The sequence below is a fragment of the Ictidomys tridecemlineatus genome, unplaced genomic scaffold (assembly GCF_052094955.1).
Source record: "Ictidomys tridecemlineatus isolate mIctTri1 unplaced genomic scaffold, mIctTri1.hap1 Scaffold_320, whole genome shotgun sequence".
Classification (NCBI taxonomy): Eukaryota; Metazoa; Chordata; class Mammalia; order Rodentia; family Sciuridae; genus Ictidomys; species Ictidomys tridecemlineatus.
Genome location: NW_027522388.1, coordinates 124,857 through 143,825, shown reverse-complemented (window position 1 = coordinate 143,825; position 18,969 = coordinate 124,857). Strand labels below are relative to the sequence as shown.

Genomic DNA, 18,969 nt, shown 5'->3' with positions numbered 1-18,969 from the left:
CCAGTCTGGGAAAGATGCAGCTGTGGGCCATCATCAGAAATATCATGGGAATAGAGCTGCCCTATGCCTTGAAAACCCAAGCTAGACCCCACTGCGATCAGAATGTAGGACATTATTCTGGATTATTCAGGAGTTTTTTTGTTGTTTACCTTTTGGGATTTGGACTTATGTTTAACCAATTATTTCTTTCCTCTGTTCTTTTCTTTTCCCTTTAGAAATGGGAATATCTGTTCTATGCCTGTCGTACAATTGCATTTTAGAAGTAGATAATTTATTTGATTTCACAGGCTCACAAGATAGATGATCGCAGGACAGATCTTGCCTTGAGTCTTACCCATATCTTATTTAGATGACATTCTGAATTTAGAGTTTTTGAGTTGATACTGGAATAATTTTTTTAAGGCTTTGGGAACTATTAAAAAGAATGATTATATTTTGTTTGAGAGAAAGACAAGAGTTTTGAGGTCTTTGCTGGAATATTAGACTTCAACAACTGTTTCAACCTATTTAATCATGGTTTTCTAACGCTCTTATATTTATTCTATTTTATTTTTTCCTCTACTTGTTCATAATTATTCTCCAATTTTCTATTTAAATTTTATCTCTGATATTTGTAATAGTCTATCCATGCTGCCATAGAAGAAAACATTCTGGCTAAATTAACAAAAGTTCATTTCTCACAGTTCTGGAGGCTAGAAGTCTAATATCCAGGTGCCAGCAGATTTATCTCTTGAGGCCTGTCTGTCAGGCTTTTATGTGGGCATCTTCTGTGCATCCTCACATGGCCATTAATTCTTTGCTCTCATTCTAGATGTCTCTTTCTAGTAAAGACACTATTGGATTAGGAACTCACTCTTATGACCTGATTTAGTCTTAATTACCTTTTTAGAGACTATGTGCATAAACAGGAAAGATTGAGGCTTCAACATACAAATTTTGGGTGAAATAGTCCACAACGACATTCATAAATTTAATTTCAAGTGCTCCTTTTTCCCCCTATTTCTTTTCAGTAGTAGTGTGTTTTTTCTCCCACGGGTGAAATTCTGCCTCAGTTCTTTGAAGATATGTTAATTATAGTAGATTTGAAGATTCTTTCCCTTGCCTAGTATGAGAAAACAATTCTTTTCTGTTAGCTTCTTTTGTTTTCTGTCTCATTATTAGATTTTGACCTTCAATTTCTTGGAATTCCTTAGCTGTTTCAACATGTTTAAGAATTATTAATTAAAGCTATTTGAGATTGCCTGGTGTGAATGTGCCCTATCAACTGTGAATTTGGTGGAAGGATGATTTGCCAGGACTATTGTATTTAGAAACCCAACATAAATATATCTTTATGTCTTTTCTCTGGGGAAATTTATTTCTCCAATAGAAGATGTTTACCATCTGCTAAAAGGATACTGATTAACCTGACCTGTTACATTATGGGGGTTGAGTTTATTGCAGGAAGAATGTTTTCAGATGACAATATTATTTGATTACTTATTTTCAGATTACAATATTATTTGATTACTTATTCTGTACAATACACTCTTATTTTCCTCATTTATTTCTCTCACAATTCTAAGATACATGAATTATACATATGCTACAAATGATAAATCAGAACTAGAAAGGTTAAATAACTTTTGTGAAGCTTAGAAAATTATGAGGTGAAAAAAATTGTGTTAATCTTTCTGTAGAATGAAGGTTTTTTTTCTTTTGACCTGTGATCAAAGGTTTTCAATTTCTACTGAAATTTTTAGAAAGTTTATTAATATTTTTGCCTATCTTATTGTTTATTTTGATCTTAATTCTCCAAAACAAATTTATTCCCAACTGCACATACCATTTTTTGTTACTATATATAAATGTTTACACATGAAGACATACATATATGGCATGTTTTGCTTTTGCCTAAGTAAAAATACACTTCCAAAATCATAAGAAAGCTTTTACATATTCACATTATACTAGGGTCACAATATAGTAATAAAAGAGAGAATTATTCAATTATTATTCTTTCTAGTTGCAAACAGAATTGTTTTACTGCTTTTATACTTAGAAACTGAAATTTTTCTGACATAGAAACTGTAGTTATCCTTTGACAATATATCTATTACAGCTATTTTATCTTTTACTCATGGAGGAAACAACAAAGAGGAAGTGAAACAACAAAAAAGAAAACAACATGGAGGAAAAAACAAAGAAATGACCAGAAATGACCAACTGGCTTTGAATTTGTGTGTGTGCATGTGTGTGTGTATTTATCCTATCTATCCTTAACTAGGGTTAGAAGAAAACTAGAAAAAAATGCAATCACATGTATTTCACAAAAGTGATTAAATATTAAAGTGAAAAGATATTGCCTTTCTTACAAATTGTGGTAAATATTGATTGTGAGTGAAAAATTTATAAAACATTAAAGATGATAATGTGAATAATGAAGGCTCTTTTCTATCCTCATATCAGACAAAGTGGAATTCAAGCTGAAGTTAATCAGAAAGGACAAAGAGAGACATTTCATCCTGCTTAAGGGAATTACACATTAACAAGTCAAAACGATCATAAATACTATGTCCAAAAAATTTACATATGTCAAACAAAACCTTTGCAATTTCTATAATAAAATATACCACAACATAATAATAGAGGGTGACTTTACCACACCTCTTTCCCAACTGGATAGGTCCTCCAAATAAAAACCAAACAAACTATAAAACTAACTAAAACAATCAATAATTTAGATTAACAGATATATATATGGAATATTTTATCAATCAGTGAGAGAATACACTTCCTTCTCAGAAGCACATGGATGCTTCTCTAAAATAGACCATATCTTAGGCCACAAAACAATTCTCAGAAAGTACAAAAATACAGAGATAATATCTTGTATTCTATAAGAGCATAACAGAATAAAATGATAAATCAATGATAAAATAAAAAATAGAAGCTACTCTAACATCTGGAAACTAAATAATATGCAATTAAATGATGGAGGGTTAGGAGAAAAAATCAGAAATTAAATTTAAAAAATTAGAGGTAAATGAGAAAAGCAACAATATATCAAACTCTCTGGGACACTATCAAGGCAGTGCTAAGAGGAAAGTTCATTGCATTGAACTCATTCATTAAAAGAATAGAAAATCACCAAATAAATAACTTAGAAAAGAACAAACCAACACCAAATGCATTAGAAGCCAAAATAAATAAATAGATACAAAAAATAAAATAAGGTCAGAGCTGAAATCAGTGAAATTGAAATTAAAGAACAATTTAAAAAATTGACAAAACAAAAAGTTGCTTCTTTGAAAAAAGCTCAATAAAATTGACAAACCATTAGCCACACTAATAAAGAGAAAAAGAGAGAAAATTTTAATTATTAAAATTTGTGATAAAAAAATGAAATATCATGACAGACACTAATGAAATACAAAAGATAATTAGAAACTATATTAAAAGTTTATACTCTAAGAAAATATAAAATCTTGAAGACATTGACAAATTTCTAGAGACATATGACCTACCCAAACTTGCCAAGGTCTCGGCTTGGCACCAGAATCAGGAGCCACCACACACCTTTGTAGGTTCAAACAGCAATTCTTTATTCCCACTCTCACACCGCCTCCACACAGGTCCAGGAGCAATCCCAATCTCCAGCACAATTTAAGTTCTAAATACTTTCTCTCCAGGAGAACTCAGAGGGAACTCAGGCAGCAGGCATGCCTTACTCCCAGCAGGAATAATTTTCAACCTCCAACTTCCCTAAAACTCCTATTGTTACGCCCTAAACCCAAGGACAGGGATACTTCCTGCAAGATACACACTAATCCTGTATCCACCCTGGTGATTGAGCAGGGTCACCTTTCTCAAACACACAAGCAAGGTCGCAGCAAATTTCCAAGGCAAGTCCATTTAACATGGGGTATGCTGGCAAGGATTTCAATGTGTCATTCCTACTTGGTAATGGCCCTCAGCATTTCCCCCCTTCTGATTAATTAAACAACAAGCAATGTGTCTTAGGACCGTGCCTGGTAGGTTGTCCAGTTCAACATATGGTTCTTACCCGTCATGGGAGAACTGACCTTTAGGCATCAGTTTCCTGTCTTAGGTTGAATCCATTGCAACCAGATCAACCCGTCACTGACTACGGGTCCAGCATTCAGCCATGCTTGTGGATAGGCCTAAGCACCAGTGGGGGTGTGAGGTTCTTGCGTCACCTCTGTTGGCCCCCAAATTTAACCTTGGTGCCAGTGGGGGGGTGAGGTTCTTGCCTCACCTCTGTTGGCCCCCAAATTTTAGACCATCACTAGTAGAAGGGAGGAAGATACAGAAATGCAACGACACCAAGCCAATTGACAGCTCCTTTGGAAAAAATTGTGTCACTTGTCACATCGTTAGCAAAGATGCCATCATTACCACAATTAACATGGGGTGCACTGGCAAAGAAATTGCATCACTGGTGACACCATCAGCAAAAATATGCCAGCAGTACCACAATTCGCTGCACCAGACAATAGTTCACAATTCATGCAACTGATATATATATATAGTCCAGGCAAGTTCTGCAGGCAGTTCAAAGTGGAAGAGTCTATCAATATATCCATTTCCTCCCAAAGTAAATCAAGTCTTTGATTGAGCATTACTTGTTGAGTTATATTCATTGATGCATCAGTTTATACAGTTTACTGTGGTAGCTATCATGTAGTTTGGTTTTCTTAGTCTTCACCAGCACTGGGATGGAGATGGGAATTCTAGCAATGATGTTAAAGAGATATTATCCTGAACAGAATTATTAAATATAATGAAAAGGAAAAGTGAAAGTAAACAAACAGATCTGTTAATCACCTTTAAAAACAATAGTAAGCAAACAGATCTATTAACCACCTTTGAAAACAATCATTAATAGCTGTTTACCTAATTTAGATTAAACCACTTAAATCACGTGAATAAAAAAAAAAGAAAATTTGAATCCATTTTTTCATGAGCGCTCCTCATATAAAAATATGGACATACACACATACTGACATGCAACACAAAACAGTGAAAAACTGCATTAAGCTCTACCTTTTGAGCTGTTTGTTTGGAAACTAAAAATGTAAAAGTTTGATCAGGGGTAACTACTGCAGCTGTACCATTATTAGACCCATCAGTGAATATATTTGGAGCATTCACGATAGGTGTTTTTCTTGTCATTTTAGGAAAAACTACAGGATGCTTAGACCAAAAAGACAACAAAGGATTAGATGGCAAATGATTATCAAATGAAACATTTGATTTACACATGATTATTGCCCAAGTATTTAATTCATTAGCTAACTCATCAATTTGCTCCATAGTATATGAAGTAATAAATTTATTGGGAAAAATTCCAAAAACTCCCTTTGCTGCTCTTATACCTTTGAGTATTAATTGTCCTACAGCCTCAGGATACCTAGTAAGAATAGTGTTAGGAGAATAAGATAAATGTATCCACAATAATGGACCTTCCTGCCATAATACTCCTGTAGGAATATTTCTTGTTGGTAGTACAATAAATAATAAAAGCAAACTTATATCAATTCTATCTAAATGCATATTTTCCATATATGTCTCAATAATTTTTAATGCCTTTCTAGCTTTAGGAGTTAACATTCGGGGTGAATTTGGATCTGATTGACCTTTTAGAATATCAAATAAAGGTCCCAACTCTCCTGTTGGTATGCCTAGATAAGGCCTTATCCAATTTATATCTCCCAACAACTTTTGAAAGTCATTAAGTGATTTGAGTTGATCTACTCGTATTTGAATTTTAGGTGGATGGACCATGGTTGAGGATAATAGAACTCCTAAATAATTAATTGGAAAATTTAATTGTACCTTATCTATTCCTATCTCTAGATTATAATTTTTTAACAAGTTTGTAAGTGTGGCATAACATTCCAGCAATGTGTTCTTATCTTTATGTGCTAATAATACATCATCCATATAGTGAAATATTTTTAGTTCAGGATTTTGATTTCTAAGTGGCTGGATTGCTTTATTAACATATATTTGACACATAGTTGGACTGTTAGCCATTCCTTGAGGGAGTACTTTCCATTCATATCTCTCATCAGGACCTTCATGATTTAATGCAGGGACAGTAAATGCAAAACGTGGACTATCCTCGGGATGAATTGGAATTGAAAAAAAGCAATCTTTAATGTCTATAGCTAAAACATGCCACGTTTTTGATAAAGCAGACAATTGAGGAATCCCTGATTGAGCAGGTCCCATAATAACCATCTCATTATTAATGGCTCTTAAATCTTGCAATAATCTCCATTTACCCAATTTATTTTTAATGACAAAAATGGGGGTTTTATGGGGAGATACGGAAGGTTGTAAATGTCCTTCCGCTAATTGTTTTTTGACCAGATCATTGGCTACTTTTATCTTTTCTTTAGTCAGGGGCCACTGAGGAACCCACACTGGTCGTTCTGATTTCCAAGTAATTTTGATTGTCTCAGTGGCCCTTTCTGAAAATCCAACCCATGTCTGTCTGTTCCTTGATCTATTTGAATTGGTGCTGCTATACCTTGTTCTTGTTTTCCTAATTTTTTTCTTTCCTGATACCTTGTCTAGCCCTAGTAGTGGGCGCATTAGGATTGATGTTATTTGTTAACATCAAACCTAGTTGATCTAGGACATCTCGTCCCCATAAATTAATAGGAAGGTGATCCAAAACATATGGCTGTATAGTTCCTTCACATCCTTCAGGATCCTTCCAATCTAATACCATAGCATTTCTATGGGGATTAGTCGCCACTCCTAGGCCTCGAAGTGTTTGATTGGCTTGTTGTAATGGCCAATGTTTTGGCCATTCTTGAAGAGATATGATGCTAAGGTCAGCACCTGTGTCCAGCAGTCCATTAAATTCATGACCCTGAATATTTAGTTTTATCATTTGGCGAGAATCTAAATTTAAAGACAACATAGCCCAATCTACACCTGTGGAGCCTAATTCCTTGGAACCTCTTTCTACATTAATACTAGAGAACTTATTATGTAGGCTGGGTATTATTAATAACTGTGCTATTCTATCTCCAGGTGAAATTACTGATATACCTCCTGGAGAACTAGCTATAATTTTTATTTCACCTACATAATCGGGATCAATTACCCTAGGACTTATCATAAGTCCTTTTAATATAGATGAACTATGTCCCAATAATTGTTCTTTGGGGAAGAGGTCCTTTTACTCCTGTAGGAATGATTTGAACTCCCATCTCTGGAGTTAATACTGCTCTGGCAGAGGCGCAGATGTCCAACCCTGCGCTCCCTCGGGTTTGTCTGATGAGGGATTTAATGAACAATGTGTCCTGGGCACCACCCTGATGGTGTTGCTGGGTTCCTCCACTGCCCTGTATATTTGTGGTTGTGGGCCCCGGAGCATTGGGCCCCCCAGTCCGTTTTTTGGCAATGAAGCCTGATGCCTTTCTCCACGATATCGTGGGTAAATGCCTGATCCTTGTCCGTTTTTTGATAAGGGAGTACCTTCTATGGTGGTTTGAGAATGGCATTCATTAGCCCAATGTCTCCCTCTACGGCATCGTGGGCAAATACCCGGTATTCTATTCCTTTGATTTCTAGTTTTGTTAAACCCTCCTCTTATGGGGCAACTCCTTTTAAAATGTCCTGTTTGTTCACAATTATAGCATGTTTCTGGCCTGGCATCTAAAGCCTGTTGTACTGCAGCTGCCAAGACTTGCCCTTGTTCATTAACATCTCTACATAATTTAATATATGTGTTTAAATCTTCATGTCTCCATGGTCTAATAACCTCTCTGCAGCAACGATTTGCTTGGTCATAAGCCAGTTGTTTTATTAATGGCATTGTTTGTTCTGTGTCACCAAAAATTTTGGCAGCCGTTTGAATAAGCCTATCTACAAAGTCAGCATAAGGTTCATTAGGTCTCTGTATTACCTTAGATAGCTGACCTTGTAAATCTCCATGTCCTTGTAAAGTCTTCCATGCCCTGTGTCTGCAGCAATGTGTGCATATACAGCAGGATCATATTCAATTTGTTGCCGCTGACCCTCATAAGGTCCCTTTCCTAACAACATATCTAGATTTCTTTGAGGGTAACTGGCTGCTGCATTTCGCTTAGCTGTCTCCATGCAAAATTCCTCATTGGCAACCTTCCATAACAAATATTGTCCTCCATTTAGCACAGATTTACACATGCTAGCCCAATCTGCTGGCGTCATGTCCAAGTTAGTAATGGACTCGACCATACTTACTGTAAAGGGAGCCTGAGGACCATAGGTTGTTATAGCCTCCTTTAACTGCTTTACTGTTTTAAATTCTAAAGCACGGTGAATTCACTGCCCTCCTGCCTGTTCAAATACAGGGCATGCTAATCTTTGAGGTCCTATCTCAGGATCCCACTTATCAACTACGGGGTTTGAGGGCCACTCAGCTGTCTCCATCAGCGGGGCTGTTGGTTGAATTACACCCTCTGGTAATAAAACGGAGTTATTAACAGCCTCTTGTTCTGGCCTTTTTCCTAATAACCCCTTTTCCTTTAAATTTTCTTACTTTCTCTGACTAGCTCGAGAGACCTTCTCTTTTGCTTGATCTAAAATGTCTTTCTCCATGGTCTAAATCTCTAACAACTTACTTAACACCTTTTTGGTTTCTTTTTTACTAATTTCTAATCTTCTATAAAGATAACGCAACCCAATAAGATAATACAAAACAAAACCACAACTGAATGAAACAAAAACGGAATAAAAATTCGCTGTATCAATTTTTTCTTTCTTGGGGCTAACAAACTTCAAACCTTGAGCCAACCATTTTTCCCAGTTTGCCTGAGAAATTTCTAGGGACAGGCAACTTGAAACAAAAATGAAATAAAACAAGAATACATTGTTTTTTTAAATGGTCACCCATTCTCTCACCTACCCTCAGGGGAGAGCAATTTACTCACCTCCAAGTTTCAGACGTTCCGCGTACGGACCACCAAATGCCAAATGCCAAATGCCAGTGTCTCGGCTTGGCACAGAATCACGAGCCACCACACAGCTTTGTAGGTTCAAACAGCAATTCCTTATTCCCAATCTCACACCACCTACACGCAGGTACAGGGGCAATCAAAATCCCCCACACAATTCACGTCCTAAATACTTTCTCTCCAGGAGAACTCAGCGGGAACTCAGGCAGCAGGCACGCCCTACTCCCAGCAGGAATAATCTTCAACCTCCAACTTTCTTAAAACTCCTATTGTCATGCCCTAAACCCAAGGATGGGGATACTTCCTGCAGGATACACCCTAATCAGAGAACTGCAAATTAAGACCACATTGAGGCTGGGTGCAGTGGTGCACACCTATCATCCCAGCGGTTCTAGAGCCTGAGGCAGGAGAATTGTGAGTTCAAAGCCAGCTTTAGCAAAAGTGAGTAATTAAGCAGCTCAGTGAGACTCTGTCTCTAAATAAAATACAAAATAGCGCTGGGTATGTGACCCAGTGGTCAAGTGCCTCTATGTTTAATTCAGAGTACCCATCCCCATCAAAAAAAAAAAAAAAAAAACAAAAAAAAAAACTAAACCACACTGAGATTCCACCTGACTCCATTCAGTGTGGTAATTACCAAGAATGCAAGTAACAATAAAGGTTGAGGAGGATTGCAGAAAGAGATTCATTCATACGCTGCTGGTGGGAGTGCAAATTGGTGCAGCCACTATGGAAAGCAGTATGGAGATTCTTTAGAAAAAGGAGAATGGAAGCATGATTTGAGCCACTTATACCATGTTTTGGTATATACCTACAGGACTTCAAGTCACCATACTTTATTGACACAGCCACATTCATGTTTACAGAAGCTCAAGTCACAATAGCTAAGCTATGAAACCAACCTGGGTGGCCTTCAACAGATGAATAAAGAAAACGTGAGATATATATATATATATATATATATATATATATATATATATATATATAGAAAGAGAGAGAGAGAGAGAGAGAGAGAGAGAGAGAGAGAGAGAGAGAGAGAGAGAGATGGGAGGGAGGCAGGCAGGCAGGCAGGCAAGAAAAGGAAGAAAGAAGAATCCACAGGTTCCAAGACAGATAGATTGGAATACAGAAGTCAGTGGGCTATTTTTGAAGTGAGCCAATTTACTCTCCACAATTTCCTCTCAGGACCAATGTCTCGATCCAAGGTGGTTGGGAAGCATATGCATTGGGAGTGGGCGTCACTGCTCGGAGCTGCTGTCATTCAGCAGACCTGAGACACACTCCCTCCCTGTATTGCCGTCCACAGATTACATCACATAGGTTGATATTTTATCTTAAGTCACACTTACTCTGTGCCTCAATGTGAGAGGCCTGAGGTTGGTTCGTTATGATTGGAACTGAGAAAGCAACCCAGGCTCCTCTGACCTTGGACAATGACAGATTCACTCAAGAAATTTCCCTCCAGACCCTTCTTGTTTACCATTATCTGAGGACAGGAAAGAAATTGGCCTTGCCTTTGGGGACACCATCTCTGTCTAGTGCAATACAGGTCCTGTCAGGCTTCAGCAGAACACCAAGGTTACCAGTCCACTGAGGGGTGAGCTCAGGCCCTTGGTCTCATATAACCTCCTCCTGGAGGCTCAACTCCATATCTGAATGCACAAGAGGCAGGAGAGGCAGGGAGATGCTGCAGTAAGGCATTTTGGAGTCCGACTCTTGCCACATTATAACTGAAACCCATGTACTTATAGAATTGCTATTTACTTGAAATGTTATGGCATCAGCTTTATTTCATAGCATTAGTATGATTTATAATATTACCAGTATTATTGTTCATGAGTAAATTAGTATAAGTGTGCACAAGGACTAATAATTCAGGAGATCAATAGATCTAGCTCTACAATAATCTCTAGGACGTAAAGTGTTTCAAAACCTATCATTTTGGCTCAAAAGCTCAGACATGCAAACTAAAAATCCTATCTAATATTAGTCATAATAGAAACTTACAAAAAGTTGACGAAATTTAATTGTTTTAAATGTACCCAAATTCACTACATGTGAATGATTAATTATTTCTTCTTCACTATCACATAGTTGTTATTTTAAATTTAGACAATGTTCATGCCTTTTGAAAATGTCCTCAAAGAAAAAAGGGAAGAGGGCTAGGGCTGGGGCTCAGGGGCAGAACACTCACCTAGTACGGGTAAGGGATGGGTTCCAACCTCAGCACCACTTAAAAATAAAGGGACATATGCACCTTCAACTAAAAAAATACATATTTACAAATTTCATAAATAAATTTCAGAGGGATACATAGAGTTAAGGGAAGGGAGGTGAGAGGGGAATGCTGGGGACTAAATTAGAACAAACTGTATTTCATGCTTTGGCGATTCTGTCAAACTTAATCCTAATGTTATAAATAACTAAAAATAATCAGTAAAAAACAATACCCAAAAAAGTAAAAAGAGATGTGATTCAAGAGTTTGCTACCAATTAAAATACTTTACAAAATTAAAAATGGAAACCCTAAGGATGCATAGAGATAGACAAATAGAATGAATTTCATTACCAAATAAAATATACAATGCTTTCACAGCTGATCTCTCTCTATTGGTATTAGAACGCAGAGCCCAGGGACATTCATCTGATGACATTTAGGACCTCCTCATGTTGGAAACACTGTTCCTTGACACCTATTGTGTTTCTGAAACTCTGAGGTTCACTGAGCTTATGTTTAGATTTAGAGTCTTTACTAATGCAAACCATGGAGAGAAGAAAGAATTTAACCCCAGAATTTTCTAGAAAAGGCAATTCTTTTATGTAAATTTATATATATGTACATCCCATGTATAAAAATAGATTTAAAAACGCAATAAGATGGGGCTGGGGCTCAGGGGCAGGGGCCAGGCCCCAGGGGCAGGGCACTCGCTCACCTGGCACATGTGAGGCACTGGGCTTCATCCTCAGCACCACAAAAAAATAAATGTTTTTTGTCCATATATAACTAAAAAAATACATTAAAAATACTAGAATAAATACATTGTTCCACGATTCCTAAAAATTGCTAGAGTCCCTGCCCTCTCCTGGCGGATCTGTTAGCTTTATTCTTTAGTAAATCCCTGAGACAGCACAGAGAATTATAGACAAGAATTTTTACAAACGTGTGATTTCTGAAAGAGTAAGGCATATTCTGCTTCTGTTAGATTTACTGGTGCCTCTGGAAATAAACCACATCTTTACTATAATTTCACTGAAGTTTCTGTGGCAAAAAAGAGCAGCTTACAGTAATCTGCAGGAAGCTTATTTTATCTTCCATGAGATACATTTCATTTTCTAAAGTTTTTTTTTCTGTGTGTGTGTGTGTGTGTGTGTGTGTGTGTGTGTGTGTGTATGTGTGTTCTTGCCATGCTAATCTTGATTAATGATGTTTGGAAATGAAAATGATCTTCATAAAAATATAGTCCAAGGACAGTTTCTATCCAGTCACTGAATGATCACAGAATTTACATTTGCACATTCATCAAGGTAAATTATGGAGAATAACCTCCATGAATCCATGTAATTTTAGAGGACAATAAATGGCAATTAGACAATAATAGAGATCTTTCCCATCTTGTTCCCAAATGTCTGGATGGAGGCATTGGAAGCAGGATGGCAGAAGCTTGGGAAACAATGGCAGAGTCCCTGAAGGACACTCAATGGCTCAGGGGTCTGCTCCCAGCACTCAGGTGTCCTTTGGGGTCTGAATGAATATGCATCTAGAGATTTTTGATCTAAGGAATGTTCCAGCATCTTCCAAACAGGAACAATTCAAATGGAAAACATGCAGCTTCACCTTGCTCATTGCAGACACTCCCTATTCCTCCTTGGAGGAACAGGCCAACTAGAATGTAATGGGTGAATTTTATTGATCCTGTTACCAGTGCCTAGAGCTTAGTTTTGAAATACTTAATTTCCCTTGAAATTGAAAGTTTTATTGAATTTACAAAGAGTGTGTATGAGACCTCTTCTTTTATTCGAGGAGAGGCAAGCAAACAGGTAAACTGTTGGCTAAACTCTCCTTGTGCCAGGCAAAAACATGTGACCAGAGATCCAGGAACTTGGGAGTCTCAGACAGAAGGATGCCAAGTTCAAGGCCAGCCTCAACAACTTAGTGAAGTCCTAAGATCCTCAGTGAGAAACTGTCCCCATATTAAAAAACAAATAAAAAGGGCAGGGGGTTGGGGATGTTGCTCAGAGGTAAGGCACCCCTGCATCCAGGCACAAGTTCTCTTCCTGAAAAAGTGTCCCCTTTGTTGATTTCTATAAATGACCCTGGGCTGGATCTCCAGCTAATGTCAGCAAGGGGTGAGTGACAGCACTACTCCTGTTTCCACATCTCCTGATCCTACTTTACAAAACACACACACACACACACACACACACACACACACACACCTTGGGTAGGAATCAGCCCAACGCCAACACAAGGATATTAGCTTCACCTGTCACAGTACTCTCACCAATTTGGCTCACACCAAAAGGACCAGGGCACAAAACCTTCCCCCTCTTTGACTTAGGATGCAAACAGAGTTGAAATTATTCACATGGGGCTACATGACTGACCCTGAGGGTAAGTGATGGTGACTGGATTAGAGGATGCTATGGAGGGGCAGTACATATAAGTACACAATTCTTCCCAATTGTACACTCTATAAAGAGAGAGAAGGAGAAGTTGTTCTCCTAGAGGATCTGTTTCCAACTCCAATCTGGGGGGGTCTACAACTTTCCCTGGGCAATGTCTCTGTAGTAGCAGTGTTTCAGAGATGCTGTTCCCAGGACAAAGAGGACCACATCTTAGAAACTGGGAAGGAAGAGATTAAAAGGGGGTGATGGAATTTATAATCTAAAAAAAATGCAGTAGGTCCGCCAGATAGAGGGGAAGGCATCAACACCTCCCTGAGGTTAGGGGCTTCTACAAAATCATTGATCTCAAGGAGTGGTGCACAAGCTAAAGTTAGTTGATTATTTTTAATTGATTTTCTCCTTGGTCTGTGTTAGGGTGGACCAGCTTTCTTGCAGGCTGGACATCATTCTGCCCCCGAGCCACACACCATCCCTTGAATTTACAATGATAGTGGAAATAAGAAGCTATTCTACTTCCAAAGAATGTTTTTTGAGTAAATGATGATTTTAGTAACTGTAAAATGTGACAAAACGACAAAATTCTGCTGCTGTCAAACACTTCTGGTTCTCTCTGCAGAAACATGGCATTTGCTTCAACATCCCCATGAAGATGGACCAAGATTCCAGGCTCAGGGTAACAAGAAGGGCCTTTTTCCTGCAGGGTGAGGCCGGGATCTCAGCCAACACCTGTCTGCTCTGTCTCCGCCTGGCCGCCATCCTCAGGGGCCACAAACCCAGGCTCAGGGACCTCCCCATCACCCACCTGGCTCTGACACACATCGTCCTACTCCTCATTGTGGCCCTTTTGGTATCTACAGACATCTGGGTAGTGCAAGACATTCTGAGTGACGTCAAATGCAAAATGCTGGTATTCCTGCACAAGGTCATGAGGGGACTGTCCCTCGGCACCACCTGTGTCCTGAGTGTGCTCCAGGCCCTCACCATCAGCGCCAGTGGCTCCTTGCTGGCCAACTTCAAAGTCAAATCTGCAAACCCCATCCTGGGGGCATGTCTGTTCCTGTGGGTCCTCACCATGGCCATTACCAGCGACCAGCTGCTCTGCATGGTGGCCACCCCCAATGTGACACAGCCTGGTCTTCTCTTTGTCAACAGCCACTGCTCTTTCCTGCTGAGGTACAGGGGTGTTTTTCTCCTCCTGGTAATGCTCAGAGACATCTTCTTCGTGGGCCTCATGGCCTGTCCAGTGGGTATATGGCCACCCTTCTGCACAGACATCAGCAGCGCTTCCTGTCCCTTCACGACTTTAGGCTGGCCCCCCAGACCTCCCCTGATCACAGAGCCACTCCCAGTGACCTGCAACTGCTCGACTGCTTTGCCACCCTGTACTGTGCAGACTCTGCACTCTCTCTGCTCATCAGCGGGATGAGGAGAAATGTCCCCATGCTCTGGAGCATCCACAATACAGTGACCAGCGGTTATGGCATGCTCAGTCCCCTGGTACTGCTCAGGGTGGACACGCAAATCCTGAACAATAAAGGAGCCCAGTGAAAGAACAAAGCTCTGATGCTGACAAGACGCAGCTCCTCCACTCTCGCTTACAAATCCCTCTATCCACACAAACTTCTTTCTGAAATGATTTCAGCAAGTACACCAGATTTACTGTCTGGTAAGGTTATCTATATGACTACAAATGACCTTGTGTATGGTTTTACTTGATATCTGCATCAGTGTCTTTAGGTACATCCACGGAATTTTACAGTCTCATCTTATTTTCTTTCTTCTTGCTTTATGAAAACTTTTTTTAAAGAAGTTCTATTAGAGCCACATTTTTCCTTATTCTGTCTGAATATATGCTATTTAAAAAAAAAAGACTACCATATGGCTATCAATCAGGCAATGCCATAACCCTAAATGTCCATCAAGAAAAGAATAGATATTGTGTAGCATGGTCCAGGCCATGGGTTCAATCCACAGCAACTACAAGAAAAAAAAAATGGATAAACAAATGCAGTGGGGCTAGAGATGTGTGTATGAACAGGCACACTATATATCCATATACACAAACATGTAAGCATATATATATATATATATATATATATATATATATATATATATATATTATAGATATAGAATATCACTCTGCCATAAAGAGAAATGATACATGCAACAATATGAATAAATTACAAAAGTATTCAGCTAAAAAAATCAGAAAAAAACATCACAGATTGCTGAGTAAAATTCCATTGTGTTAATAGAAAATAATGCTAAGGGAAGTTAGCCAATTGCAAAGAAAAAAAATCAAATGATGAACTTTTTCTCTCATATAAGGAGGCTGACTCATAGTGTTGTAGGGAGGGGGAGCATGGGAGGAATAGATGGACTCTAGATAGGTCAGAGGGGAGGGAGAGGATGGGACAGGGGATTAGAAAAAATGGGGTAATGTGATGGACATCATTATCCAAAGTCTACATATGAAGACATAAATTGTGTTAACACACTTTTTCTGTATTTAAAAACATTGTGCTATATATGTGTAATGAGAATTATAATGCATTCCATTGTCATGTATTTAAAAAATCAATATTTTTTTAAATCACAGATATATGTATACTCCACTCTTAGGAAGTATGCAGAATATGGAAAACCCAGAGTCACAGAGCAGAAGTTGGTGACCAAGTCCTGGGAGGGCAGGAGATTGACCGTCTGCCTGAGGGACACCTGGTTTCCTTTGGTGGTTATTAAAAGCTAGGGAACCAGGAAAGGTTGTAATAACACTGCACCATTTCAAATATCACTAGATCTGATTTTCAAATGGACACTATTAGGAGAAATGAATCTCATTTAAAAATAAACCCCCCAAAAAAACCTGAAAATGCTGGGATTCTGCTCAATGACGGCAGGTATACACTCTGGTGACAGGAAGGCACTGTGGCGCTGCAGACCCCAACCGTACTCTGGACCACCAACTCAGAGTTGTTAGGAATACCGGCTTCCAGGAACTGAGAAGCTACTCTGCCGAGTCACATGTGGCTCTAGCTTCTTCCTAAACCTTGATCCTAATTTTCCCAGTGGTCTTGGGTCCTATAGGAGGAATCCTGGCTTTATGGAGAACAAACAAGGGCTGGAAACCAAACTGATTGTCCCAGGGTCACACCCACCATGCAGACCAGAGCTCTGATGGACTGACAGTCTTTGCAAATAAACTCCAGTCCAGGGTCATTTCTGGACAGAGAAGGGTGAAAAGGGAGGAATCATCAAGAGGCTCCAGGAACCTTCAAGACAGAATTAGTCTTCACAGTCTTTATTGTGGTCATGGTTCCATGGGTGTATTTATGTGGCAGACCTAACAAACTGATCATTAAATATGTTGCTTTATTCTTATCAGTTTCATCTTAATAAATTATTTTTAAATGAATAAAAGATATTAAAAGACAATTCAACAATAGGTAGATGACAACTATGCCTAAGGAAATATGGCAGACACCACACATCATTATGGAATTTTAAGAAATCAATCAATTTGAAAACAAATAAAATTGACAAAATAAAAATTTGATTCTTTGAAAAAATAAATGAAATTGAGAAACCATTACCCACAAAGAGAATGGGGGGAGAAAATTACTAAAATTCATGATGCAATAGGAAATATTATGGTGGACACTAGTGAAATACAGAAAATAATGAGAAACTGTTTTGAAAGTTTATACTCCAATAATATGCAAAATTGTGAAGACATTGACCAATTACTAGAGACATGTGACCTCCCCAAACTGAACCCGGAGGACATACATGGTTTAAACCCATCAGGTTAAAGTAATGAAATGCAAGATGCCATCAAAAGCCTACAACCTAGAAAAGCCCAGGACTAGAGAGACTGTCAGCCAAGGTCTATGAGACCTTCAAAGCAGAACTAACACTGATTTTCTCAAATTATTATATGAAATAGAAAAAGAGGAACACTTCCAAACTCATTCTATGAAGCTAGTATCACCCTGATTCCAAAACCAGACAAAAGATACAAGGAAAGAAAATTTCCCACCAGTATCCCTGATGAACACAGATGAAAAAATTCTCAATAAAATTCTGGCAAAATGGGAGTTCACAACCCACTTGAATCTAATGTATGAAATATGATATGTCAAGAGCTTTGTAATGTTGTGAACAACCAATAAGAAAAAAATAAATAAATAAATTATATAATAATAAAAAAAATGAAAAAAAAATTCTGGCAAATAGGGGCTGGGGCTGTGGTTCAGTGGTAGAGCACTCACTCCCCTGCCATGTGTGAGGCACTGAGTTTGATCCTCAGCACCACAGAAAAAATGAATAAAAATAAAGTCATTGTGTCTATGTACAACCAAAGAAAAATATTTTTTTTTTAAAAATTTCTGGCATATAGCATACAAAAATATTTTTAAAAGATACTGCACCATGATAAAGTGGGGTTTCTCCCAGGGATGCAAGGTTGGTTTAACACATGGAAATCAATAAACATAATTTATCATACAAATGAAATTGAAGATAAGAGTCATATGATTATCTTGATAGATGCAGAAAAAGCATTTAACAAAATCCATGCTCAAAACATTTGGAAAACTAGGGATGGTAGGAACATACCCTGACTCTGTTAGAGACATCTATGCCAAACCCATGGCCAGCATCATTCCAGATGGAGAAAAATTCAAAGCATTCCCTCTAAAACCTAGAGCCCCACAGGGATGCCCTCTTTCACCATTTCAATTCCACATCTAACTGCTAGCCAGAGCTGTTAGAGAGAAGAAAATTAAAGGGATACAAATGGGAAAAGAAGAACTCAAACGATCACTATTTTCTGACAATATGATTCTATATCTGGAAGATCAAAAAAAATCCACTGGAAATCTTCTAGAACTCATAAGTGAATTCAGTAAAATGGCATGATATAAACTGAAGACCCATAAATCCAATGTGTTCCCACAGATCTCTGATGAATCCTCTGAAATAGAAATTGGGGAAACTACCCCAATCACAATAGGCTCAGAAAGAAAAATAAAATATTTGCAAATTAATTCAACCAAAGAGGTGAGATACCTCCACAGTCAAACAACAGAACAGTAAGAAGAGAAACTGAGGAAGGCCATTGAAGACCAAGGCATCTCCCATGTTCTTGGGTGGGCAGAATTAATCTTGGGCCATTGTGACAATGGCCCTACTGCCAAAAGCACTGTACAGATTGAATGAAATTCCTATTGAAACCCCAATGCTGTTCTGCATAGAACTAGAACAAGATGTCATGAAATTCATTTGGAAAAATAAGAGGCCCTGAACAGCAAAAGCAATCCTCACCAATAATAAGGTCAAAGTAGGCATCATAATACCCATCCCTGAATCACACCACAGTGCTACA

The 18,969-nt window shown here is 38.3% G+C and overlaps 1 protein-coding gene across 1 annotated transcript in view; it reads left to right on the top strand.

Annotated features, from left to right (window-relative positions):
* Positions 1 to 15,131, top strand: part of LOC101964942 (putative vomeronasal receptor-like protein 4) — a 68,278-nt gene extending 53,147 nt beyond the window's left edge. Inside the window, exons 2-3 of the mRNA XM_078036336.1 lie at positions 14,200 to 14,756; positions 14,855 to 15,131. Of these exons, the coding sequence (XP_077892462.1) occupies positions 14,200 to 14,756; positions 14,855 to 15,131 (834 nt within the window). The remainder of the gene's footprint in view (positions 1 to 14,199; positions 14,757 to 14,854) is intronic.
* Positions 15,132 to 18,969: the final 3,838 nt, after the last annotated feature.